At 43.4% G+C, this 12,070-nt stretch overlaps 1 protein-coding gene across 6 annotated transcripts in view; it reads left to right on the forward strand.

Annotated features, from left to right (window-relative positions):
* Positions 1-12,070, forward strand: part of BBS4 (Bardet-Biedl syndrome 4) — a 43,941-nt gene that overhangs the window by 28,239 nt on the left and 3,632 nt on the right. For all 6 annotated transcript variants that reach the window (XM_041123392.1, XM_030013489.2, XM_030013485.2 and 3 more), the window contains 8 exons: positions 837-964; positions 2,775-2,829; positions 4,343-4,411; positions 5,677-5,829; positions 5,961-6,132; positions 6,613-6,682; positions 10,367-10,508; positions 10,884-11,094. In XM_041123392.1, the coding sequence (XP_040979326.1) occupies positions 837-964; positions 2,775-2,829; positions 4,343-4,411; positions 5,677-5,829; positions 5,961-6,132; positions 6,613-6,682; positions 10,367-10,508; positions 10,884-11,094 (1,000 nt within the window). The remainder of the gene's footprint in view (positions 1-836; positions 965-2,774; positions 2,830-4,342; positions 4,412-5,676; positions 5,830-5,960; positions 6,133-6,612; positions 6,683-10,366; positions 10,509-10,883; positions 11,095-12,070) is intronic.

Raw genomic sequence — 12,070 nt, forward strand, 5'->3', positions numbered from 1 at the left:
CTGTTGGAGTGCTGTGGCCCTCACAGCAAACCCCTGCTGCATTCTCTGTTCGAGGCAGCGCTGTAAATTAAGCAAGAAGCTCTGGAGTATACGTTCATACTTGGGATTTGTTGTCTGCACTAACACCTTCCAAACTGGGACCTGCTGACATCTTGTCTGAGATGTGCTGGTCACCCTGGGCAGCGATACCTCCATGAGGACATCTAAAGTATAATGAAGCCTTTGGGGATAACTGTCTCTTCAGTAGTTGCTGGTAACAAATATCCTGTGTTGCAGAATTCCATTACTGTGTCAGCATTTCTCTTTCTAATGTATCACGTGTTCAGAGATAGCAAACATACTTTGCTGTCCTGCTGGCTAGGCCTGAGGACATAAGAGGAAGACATGCTTCAAAGTGGCTCCTGTTGGAGGGGATCGGTATGTGCCTGACAAGCTGATTCACTCCTCTTGTTTACTTGGCAATCCATGCTTGTTGCTGGAATAAGCATTTTAGTGAAGAATAAACTGTAACATACCTGTTAACCTAACAAATCTGGAGCTTCCCTCAAACCAAACAAATTCAAATACAGGAACAGGCCTGTGCTCCTCTCCTCCTTGGGAGGTCGTTGCCCCTTGGCTTGGCTTGAAGCATGCCACGTTGCCTTTTCCTGTCCCTAAAACCACATGGCTCCTGATGCAGAACTTGTTTCAACAATTAGCTGGGCTGGGTTTTGCTAGCAGGGTTCTCGGCGCTCAGGGGGTGCTAGCTGCTGGGGATTGCTCTTGGGCTATTGCTTCACTGAGGTCTCTGTAATCACTTACTATTTTTTTTTTATTCTCTGTGGTTGTGTGTTTAGGCACGAGACCAGCTAAACAATGCCCTGGAGCTCAACAGACATGATCTGACTTACATGATGCTGGGGAAAATTCACCTATTGGAGGGGGAGATGGATAAAGCCATTGAAGTCTATAAGAAAGCCGTAGAGTAAGAATATATCCTTTTTTCTATCTGCCCATGTCCCATCCTGTGCCAGGAGAAATTTGATTGGTGTCCCAGATCTGAATTGAGGACATGATTAAAAAGCTAATGGTAATTATAGTGTCTCTGTGCAAAGCTGGCACTTTCAAGCTCTTCAGCTGTCTCTGCTCTCAGCTGTAGTCCTCCTCCTGCTGACAATGTGTCATGGAAGAAGGTAGCTGTTTGAAGGTCTGCCAAAAAAAAGTGGAAAAACAAATGGACAGAAATGCCTGGGAGCAAACCTATCCAAAGCTGACTTCATAAATCCCAAAGGTTTATCTACCAAAAAGATCTAACCCCGGGTTTCTCTCTAACCTGATCATCTGTCAAAAATCAGTTGCTGGGTTTCACATACTGTTTTCACTTGGAGTGATTTGTGTTTGAAAGCGTGTGAGTAGGCAGACTAGAGATGGATTGGTGCACAGTGAGTTTCTCCCACCCTGTCACTGTTACTCAGTACCGATCTATCTTGTTTTAGGGCATTCCTGAGCATCTCAGTTACCAATGCTTTTAAAATATAGTTTTGTAATGGAGGCAAACACTAAAGAAAAGCAGGAGCATGTCAGAAGCCACTGGAGGATCTACATTTTGTACCAGCTCTTTTACACATACTGTTTCCTTACACATCTGCTTTTGGCTGCTGTCTGACAGTATACTGGGTTGGGTAGACATTTGGACTAATCTAGAATGTTTATTACATAAATAATCCTTGCTAAGCATCTTACCAGGTTTATATATCTTATCTTGGTGCTCCCCTGCCCTCCCTTCTTCCTCGCTCCTGTTTTTTTCTTTTTTTTTGTTCTCATCTGCCTATTACATTTTGCCTGCTGTTACCAGCTCCAGGGTAGTCTGTCATTGCTTGGTGTTTATATACCATCAGCACAGGCAGTTTTGTTCTGGTTGAGGCTTAAAGGTGCCAGTGTGAGTGTGTGTATTAGATTTCTTAAGTCTCGATAGCAGGGAATTGAAAACTTACTTCTGTTAAGGTGAGTGAGGCCACAAATATAGTGTTTCTTTTTTGTTGTTTTCATCCTATTTATGTCTTCAAAAGCTACTGGGAATGGGGATGCTTTTAGAAGGGTTGACAACATTGCTGTGTGAACCTCATACTAGCAGTGAAGGATTGGGAGTTGCATACAGTAATTGAAAGCCCTTGGGACATATTTTTTCAAGCTTCTCTGTGCTGAATGGAGTGGCGTGTATGGCTGGGGATACATTAACACATAGTGCCTGCCTGAGCACTCTGGTCTGTGGGCTGCACTGTAGCGCAAAGCCATGGTGAGCAGTCCTCAGCTGGTCTGCGAAACCAGGTTTGTAATCTTTTTATAGGGTGAATTAAAAGTCTGATGATGAGTGTGTGTAGGATCCATCAGAAATGCTGAGGATTACCTGTCCTACATGGCCCAAGAGGCTTGGGATGGATTTACAGGGTGGTTTGTGGGAAATGATGGAAAATCCCATTTTGTATTTCCAGGTCACTGGTGCAGACTCGCTTTGAAGCTTGACAAAACCACATTATGTTATTATGCATCTAGATCTATTTCATAGAGCTGTGTTGACTTCCCATTATATCTAGAAGACATTTGGAAAGCTTAGATGTGATATTGTTCAAAGGAAGTCCCCATGATGGCAATTGTTCTAATATTTGCGTTTAATAATAACAGTTAATTTCATGGAGTGATACTAGTATAATGTGGCATTATAATTCCATGTTCTGTTTTTACCTTGTTCTGGAAGGGCTTATAAGCAACGCCGCTCTCTGGCTTTTGTATTACAGGTTTTCTCCAGAAAACACAGACCTCCTTACAACGCTGGGGTTACTTTACTTGCAGGTATTGAAGACTGTTAGCTATTACATGAACTTAATTATTTAAAAAATGACCAAGGTTTTTTTTATAGAGTTAATTTCTATCCACCTTCCTATGACTTGCACACGTTTCTCTAAAGACTGCATTTAACATGACAGAGCTTGCTTTTTTGTATGTTCTCTTTTCCTTTTGCTGCTAAAAGCAATTGGTTTCCTGGACCTGAGCCAGAGCAGGAATTCTGTTTGGCAACCGCCCTAATTCTGTTATAAGTCCTCCCAGTATAACAAAACATGACTAGTCATTACCTTGTTTCTGGAGCAGGAGTCTAGCAAGTTATTCTCCTACAAAAGCAGCCATGAAATTGTTAGTGTTAATGCACCATAGAAGAAAATCGGAATCGATTTAAATAACAAAGGCATGCTTATCACTTGGGTCTGTAAAACATACGGGAAGGACTGTCTGATTATTCCAAAAATAAGCTTCCCAAAGAGTGAGCAAGGAAAGAAGAATAGGCAGTAGTGCATGAAAGGATTGATGGGCTAGAAAACTTGCACCAAGTGCTGATTTGGAAAGATCCTGAAGCTTTTCCCTAATCGTTTAGATGTTTGAGAATAAAATGTAGGTCTTGAAAAAAATTGTCTTGCTCTAGAGATGGGGAAATTCAGTAGGAACCTTGGATGTCTTAACTGGATATGTGTGGATTTAGAAGGGAGTATGATGTGGGAAGGGGGATCTGTAAGACAGAAGTAGTGCGAGTATAACCTTCGCCCTGTGAATTTAGCCCCCAGGTCTCGGTGCTGTGATTCATTTGTTCAGTTTATCATGTCTCTGGATACAGACTCACCTTCAGGAGTTTTAAAGATGCTTCTGCAGCTTTCCCACTTGCTAATAATTACAGAAGGCGCTGGACTCTGATGCATCAGTATAATTGCTGGAGTGGCAGATGGGCTTCTCATCAATTTTTGTGACTGAAAAAGGACACCAATATCCAGAATTTCATACTGTTTGGAATGATACAATTCTGGCATAAGTCAATTGAAAACGACAGGATTTTAGTGACTGTAAACAGTAATGTGCTTGTATATGGACACAGTCATGCCCTCTAACACTTGCAGTCCATTAGAAGACAAGGGAAGACTTTCTCGTGTGAAAAGAGATCCCTGGGGAGTGAGGAAGTTGTGGTGAAGGAATTGAGGATGGGCAGAGTAGCAATTTGTAGCCTCTTTTCTGGAAGAGAGGAAGGAGCAGAGGACTATCTATCAACCCAGAGCTTGTTCTTGTATAGAAAAGTCAAAGCACAAACTATATGAAAACTTTTGTTTTGGCAGAACAGTGAATCCAGCCCAGCAAAACAAATTTTTAGAATCTGTTTTGTAAATTATCAAACAAGAACAGGTGTGTGTAATGGGATCACTGTAAAATTCACTTTTCTGAATATTTAACTGAACCAGAAATTCTAGTGCCCAAAAAGCACGTTTTCTTCGTCTTAACCCCCCTTATTCCTGAATTTCTGATGCTTATTTTCTTCTTTTCCCAGCTTGGGGATTACCAGAAGGCCTTTGAACACCTTGGAAACGCACTTACTTACGACCCAGGCAACTACAAGGTATCATGAGGAGTGGAAACGAATGATGATGAGACACCTCTTGAAGCTAATTCCAGTATCAGAACTTTGCCATCTATATCCAGGGATATCTTAGCCTGGACATCCTGAAAAAGATCATGCCCAGAAAGCTTTCTCCGAAATACATTTCTGGGACCTTTCCCTGGGTAGAGAGTTGGATGTGTGTGGAGGTGGGGAAAGGGGAGAAGGCAGAATATGGGATATTAAACTGATCCCTTTGGTTTTTAATCTGAAGATGCGCCAAAACCAGGTGGAATTAACAAAATGGAATTTACTTTGGAAGGAAAGTCTTCTAGACATTGTTTCAAAAATCCCAAGAGCTGTGCCCGGATCCCTGTGACTCCTGGGCACAGAGCACAGATACAAGTGATATTGCATTGTATTATTCTTCCATCTGCCAATAACCCTGTCTGTGCTTCCAACTGTTATATAAAAATGTGACTTTTCCTTGGCTCTGGTCTGGAAAGCCGAGCTTGGCATCTAGGTTTCATTCCTGATTGTGCAACTGCTTCCCTTTTTAGGCATGTTACTTCGTTTCTCTCTGCCTCTTTTTTCTTCTGTACGATGTTAACGATGTAGAGTATTGAAATGTGTGGTTGACAAATGATGTATGAATGCAAGCCAAATGTTATTGTGAAAACACCTTTACACTTACAAATTTTAGTTGTCGCTGTGAAATATTATAAAGGACTTAACTAGTGTGGTTTAAATACAGTGTGTTGCAATCACTTGCTTTTTTTTCCTCATGTGTATTTCCATTAATTTGCAGTATCAACCAGTCAGTGCGAACTAGGCTAGCTTTGCTGCATATATCTTGCTTGAGTATGTTTTACTCTCTGCTTAACTTGCACCAGAACTATTTCTATCTGTGCTTGTTGCTAAAAAGAATCTATTAGTGCATAGATCTTCTCAGAGACTCGGACTCTAGGAGATACTATTGTTACCCCAAAACGTACCCTAAACACTTGTCATGTTGGAATATTTCCAAGACAGTTATGATTGAGATAGTGCAGGAAGAAGCGGACTTGGGTCCCTTCTTTACCCTGTCTTCCGCTGTATGTTGGGAGATTCTGGAGTCCCCATCTGCTCCCCACTGTTGGTCTTGGCAGCCCCTAGAAGAAAACAGCTGAAGAAGTTGAATGGTTGCTCTTGAGATGGCTTTAGTTTACTCATTTTGTCCTGTTGTCTTCTTGCTATATTTGGGAAAATGCAATTCCTCAGCTGGTCATTCTTGTCTTCTCTCAAAGGCTACCTTGGCGGCTGGCAGCATGATGCAGGCCCATGGAGATTTTGATGTTGCCCTCTCCAAATACAGGGTGGTAGCCAGCTCTGTGCCTGAAAGCCCCCCGCTGTGGAACAACATTGGGATGTGCTTCTTCGGGAAGAAGAAATATGTAGCAGTAAGTATCTGGTTTCCTTTCTTTTTTCATCTGTAGCTAACTTCATGCAAGAACAAGATTTTTCTTGCAGCAGAGACAGGAGGTCTGTTCTGGGTGGGCTGTGTTACAGCACATTTATTCCTTTTTTGAAGGCTATCAGTTGCCTGAAGCGGGCAAACTACCTGGCTCCCTTTGACTGGAAGATTTTGTACAACTTGGGGTTAGTCCACCTCACAATGCAGCAGTACGCATCTGCTTTCCATTTCCTCAGTGCTGCCATCAACTTCCAGCCCAAGATGGGAGAGCTGTACATGCTCCTTGCAGGTATGCAATGCTCCATTATCCAGCTCCCGTGTATATCCAGCTTAGGGGATGCAACATTATAGAGACAGAAAGTTCAGGCTGAAGTAAACAAATATTGGATAAAGGCTATACTAAGAAGCTGTTCCCCAGTAGGTCACTGAGAGGTGTAAAGTCTAAATAGTCTGTTCTCTCTCTGTGGTGAATAGGAAGGTTAAATTGCAGTCAGATCCAGATTAAACATTAAAAAAGGCTTTCTACATGTAAGAGTTCAGGTTTGGGTTGCCTAAGGAGTGGGTGTGGATTTCCAGCACTGGACATTTTTGGGATCAAGCAAGACAAATAATTTGTCAGAAGTGACGTTAGTAGGGTTAATCCTGGCAGCAGTCCAGACAACCCTGCTAGCACCTATTTATTTTACAATGTAATGAGATTCAGAATTGTCCTAAAAATGAAGTCCTTGTGAAACATTGACTTGTGTGTGTACGTTTTGCTTTGGTGCAGTTGCTCTGACAAACCTTGAAGACATTGAGAATGCAAAACGTTCCTATGAGCAAGCTGTGGCACTGGACAAGTAAGTCTTAATCATAGCTGTCAGTTGTTTGATCGCGTTGCTCTGCCTCCCTGCACCTGGTTTCCTTTGCATGCTTTGTCCCTCGGCCTACTTTGACCCTAAACAGTGTGCAGGAGGGAAACATTTTTATTCCTGCAGCTGTGCAAGTGACAGTTTTAAAACCATCTTTTTTTTTTTTTTTTTTTTTAAATTCAAGTCAGCTCTGAAAAATGAAGGGGAAATTTTGTTTCAGACCAACCCAAAGCTGGTTTTTATTCTGCTGTTTAGTTAGTGAGTCAGTGGTGATGACTTTGGATTCCAGGCCTCCTTTCAGTGAATATTTATACACAGTGGAGCACATTCAATAGAAGAAAACCAGTCATCCCAGAATATTTTGTAACCCAAAGTTTGAGCACTGTGCAGAGCAATGAGGTGCTTGGAATAAAGCGTGTTCTGAATTGGGCAGAGGGAAGATCTTAGCTGGGAGAATGTGGGCAAGAAGTTAGTATAAAGCATATAAAAGGGCAGCAGCGTAGTCCTTTCTCCTCCATTTTGTTAACAATGTCTATGTTTGCAGACTAGCTCTTAAAATCGGAGCACTTGGTTTCAGAAATGTTAAGATGAACCTTGCAGTATTTAATTATTTCAGGCAGAAAACCAAGTTTGTCTCAAATTTATGAACAGTTTTGTCTCTCTCCCCAATTTACTGTGAATATTTGCATACTTACAGCAACCAGCACGGTAATTCTGAGCCCAGGAGTCTGTATGCTAGTGACAGAGGTGTGGCAAAAGCACTCTTTCCATCTGCAGTGGCCACCACAAGGTGGCATGAGAAGATGCTGTCTCTTTTCCTCTGTCCTCTCTAACCTAGGTGCACTGGCCAGGCTTAATTTTGGGAATTCTGGAAGTTCCTAAGCCTATTATAAAGGGCAGCAGGTTTCAAAAAATAGTGTTTGACACTGTAGTGCAGTTCAGTCTGCGAAGAGGTGCAGTAAATGCTCTCACAGGTTTACTGGTAATTACATGGCTTGCACACATGCCAGAGCTCTTGAATCGGTTAGCCCTGCACAGCCAGCACACATCTGGCACTGAAGTTCTTCATACTTACGCATCAACAGAATTACAAAGCAGGTTTAAATATTAGTTCTACGTCTGTTTCAAATGTCAGTAGGTCTATGCAGCCTCCTCAGAGTAACCGAACCTGTGTAAACTATGGTCAAATATTTGTAAATGTATTGCTGTGTGAGAGCATTTTGCAATTATGCATCAGTGATTTCTACCAACATCACTAAGGCCAGTTGACTCCCTTGCCTGGCTTTCCAAATCAGTCTTCCATGCCTAGCAAGGCAGTACAGGGCCTTAAAGGTTGCTCAGACTGCTTGGTCATGAGTTTGTGTGCTTTGGTCAAAGAGAAGGAATAGAAATTTAGCTCTACAACTTTGCCTAAGTATTTGGCACTACCAACTAGCTACATGATGCTACAGCTATATAGTCTTACCGGGAAAATAAAACCTCATCAAAGCAAAAATGAATGCCAACTGCCAGGGACTGCTGGGAGGAATATCCAGACTTTGTTAAGCTTGTTCAGCTGCCATGCCGTATATTTTAGACAGTTATTGTGTGGCTGAATCCATGTCCCCACAGGCTTTCTTTGCTGGCATATTATGAACTGTTTGGCTGGGATGAAGATAGCCGTGTTTGTTTCCATTGCCATAAATACTTTTATAGCAGTGCTGTGACATTTGGCCTAGGTGCCCTGCTGGGCTCTGGAATGGAAAGCATCTTGGAAAAATCTTTAAAAAAAGGTGTTTCTTCTTAGTACTGGTTCTAGCTCATAGCTGTCCTTTCTGTGGTTATTTAGCTATTGATTTTTTTCTCACTGTCATATTGCTTCTCAGCTCTTGAAGGCAAATTACCTTCAAAAGGTTCAATTAATTTTAAAATTGGCTGTTCCCAGATCTGTCTGATGTCTTCAGTGTTTTGTTGTGTAGGTTTGGCTCTTTGTATTTTCTTTTTTGGCTTTTTGGGGGGGGGGCGAAGAGATGGGGTTTTGATTATTTATTTTTTCACGTGTTACTTCCTTTGCTTTGGCAAAGACAGTGAGGAGGGGTTTTTTTGCAGCAGATCAGTGTTCCAGTTTCTCAGTTAAAGGAAAACCAATGGTTATAAATGCCATCCGATTTCTTCTAATAGTCTTCTTTCTTCCAGCGCTGTCATATAACTTACCAAGGATGGATAGTCATGGCCTGCAGATGACACTTTTTGTTTATTGAACAGTGTTAGCAGAAGCCTTCCCTTCTGCACTTTTCACAAAGGATGCTCTCTGTGTCTTGGCCCCCCAGGTGCCGGTGCCGGAGTCCTTGGATGGCTCCAGTTATCCCTGCCACACTCCAGGAGAGGGCACCAGTCCCTCGCTCACATTTTTTGAGCAAACTACAAAGCATCTCTCGCTGACCTGTGTGCAGTGAGTGATACATGTATGCGGCTCCTCTGCAGGGAGCTGCGGTTAGACAGTGCTCTTCCATGCGCCCCTCGACAGCACGTCCCCTGTGCTGGCCAAATGCAACCTCTGCTCTTCCAGGTCTCATCCTGCAGCCTGGATGAGCCGAGTGTCTGCATGAGCTCCCGTACTGGGGCTGGTGACCCTTTTGCATTTCATTTCTTTGTCAGATAATACACATGCATTTTGCTTCTTCAAAATAAAGGTGAAATTCAGACGGCTAAAGAATGGTCAGAGCAGTTTGGCAGTCAGGCAATTAAGGAAGGATCAGCTCTCTGAGAGCTTCACTTATCAATTACAGAGCCAAGGGAGTCAGCTCACTCTTTCCCTCTGGTTTAGTTTGCTCACATTCCTGTCTATGCCAGAAGAAAAATTGCTGTTCGGGGTTAATGTATCCTAGTGAAGAAAATGGATGCTGTGTAAAATGAGAATATATTTTTGAAATCTTCATATGCTGTTCTGCATCAGGAAGGGAGGCAGAACTGCACAGGATAAGTGTGTTATCTGCCGTGCTGGTCTCCTCTTTGAGTCCTTCGTTAATAGGTATTGCCTACTGTTCCTCTATAACAGTACATACAGTTATGTATGCTTTCACTGGGTGAATGAGAGAGAAGAGATGAGGAAAATTAAATGTAAACAGCATGTTCTGTAGCGTGTTGGGTTGTAAAATACAATTAATAAGCATGGCTCTGTTCCACTGCCCTGTCCCATGACAAGCTGTTCTCCTACAAATTGGGAGAGCTGTGAGAGCCTGATCTAAGTCAGAGCAGAGATCAGCATTCACAGTATGATGAAAGCCCCCATCACTGCTCTACCTGCCCCAGGAGCAAGGGGCTGGGAGACCAGGCACTTACTAAAGATAGTCCTGAGATGATCCCCAAGCACAAAGAATTTGGCTGCTGCAGGGAAGAGCCTTGCAGGGGGTGAGGCAATCAACAGAGTCGTTTATATCGTCATTGATACCGGGATACTTTGCTGAGCCCAGGCACCAGGTCTCTCACCAAGCACGTGGGACTCTATCGTGTTCCCAGAGGACTCTGGCTGTGCATCCCCTCATCTGCTTTGGTGTCAGAGTACCCCATGGCTTGTCTGTGCCAGGCAGTAAAGGTGTCTCCAGCTTTGCTGCTTGGGCACATCTTAGCGTTATTCAAGTCAGGATAAGTGTTCCCACAGTGAATGCGATGCATCCTGTGCGTTTGCTGCAGGTGCAACCCCCTCGTCAACCTGAACTATGCTGTCCTGCTGTATAACCAGGGTGACAAGAAGGGAGCCCTCTGCCAATACCAGGAGATGGAGAAGAAGGTCAACGCAGTGAAGGAGAGCAGTACTCCTGACTTTGACCCTGAGGTATGTGCCTAACAGTTGTCAGCGGGAACTAAGTAGCCACACTAAGACTGGCAACAAACGAGGAGGAAATTTGACTTTGGAGTCCAATTATTAGGAAGAAATTCTGCTTATGAGATTTTCTGAGTAGAGCAGTTGCCTGCTGAGAGCTGCTTGCTTCATTTCTGCTCTTTGAAGCCCAGTCCTTCAATCAATACACAGCAAGATTCCCTCTTAATTAAGGGAATGAATTAGTAGAGATATTTCCCTTGAGCACCAAGGCAGTAGCCAGCTCTGCACAGCTCTCGTTTGTTGGCTTTTTTTTGTGGTGTTGTTGACTTTGTTGTTGTCTGAAGTGTTCCTGTTTACAATGGTCTTCTCTTTTTGCTTCTTGAGAAGATGGTGGAGGTTGCTCAGAAGATGGGAGCTGCTCTGCAGGTGGGGGAGAGCCTCGTCTGGACTAAGCCTTCTAAAGAGTCTAAATCCAAGCAGAGAGCTGCTCTGTCAGGGAAATCCTCCAGCACTCAGCAGCCTTTGGGCTCTAACCAGGCCCTGGGTCAAGCCATGTCCTCAGCTGCAGGGTATGGGAAAACCATGCAGCTTCCTCCAGGTACTTCTCTTTTGCTTCTCTTTAAAGTGGAACTGTGGGAGGGGAGAATACAAATCTCTCTTCCTTTGAGTACAGTTACAGCACTTGTTTAGGAAGGTATTGACTTGCTTACACAGTAGCAATGTTAGTATTTGGTAATAACTTTCCCAGATTTCTGAGTTAAGGAAGTGTGGAAGGAAGATGCTGCCTGTGGTGCTTTATACTATCCTGCTTTTGCAGGGGTGTGGAAAGCCAGTAAAGTTTCCCTTCCTGTCTGAGCCGCGATGGGCAAGACTCCATCAGCATGGGATTGAGATCTTGCTCTGGAAAGGAGGTGGTTTCAGAAACCAGACCTCTTGTCTTCCTTTGGAAGAGCCCAGGAGCTGACATGCACAGACTGGCTTCTGGAGAAAAGGGAGATGATGGACAATTTTCTGAAGCACTTTATCCTTTCTGTTACAAAAATAACTGCAGCTGGATTGCTTTGAAGCTGTTCAGCCAGGTCACTCCCTTGAAAATGTTGCTGGGTTACCTTTTAGTGCAGGCCAGTGGACTGAAGGTTGCTCAGGAGATAGCGTCAGCCTTAGAAGTGTTACGCTGATAGCTGTGCATGCTGCTTCTTGCTGGGGCTTCGTAGGAGCATCTCCTGAGACACCACTCATAGCCTGACCTCCTCTCACCCCTTGGCTTCCGAGGAGGAATGCGCTAGAGATATTGCTCATCATGGTGATTTTCTGTCACTCTTAGACTTGTTGCCTGTGGACTGAACCAGGAGAGAGGTTGTGTAATCCAGGCCTCTTTCTTTGGCACCCCTAAGGACCTGTTCCATTTCTCATGCACGGAATAAACTTTCCATGCAGGGAAGACTTAGCCAGAAAAGCTGAAAAATAAAACATAACAGGAGTTTAGGGTTTACCTGAAGGACTTTATTATCCATATCAGAGAAGGGAGCTGGTTCATAACATGAGTTGTCAGCCTAAATCTAAGTGCAGAAACA

The sequence above is a fragment of the Aquila chrysaetos genome, chromosome 5 (genome assembly GCF_900496995.4).
Source record: "Aquila chrysaetos chrysaetos chromosome 5, bAquChr1.4, whole genome shotgun sequence".
Classification (NCBI taxonomy): Eukaryota; Metazoa; Chordata; class Aves; order Accipitriformes; family Accipitridae; genus Aquila; species Aquila chrysaetos.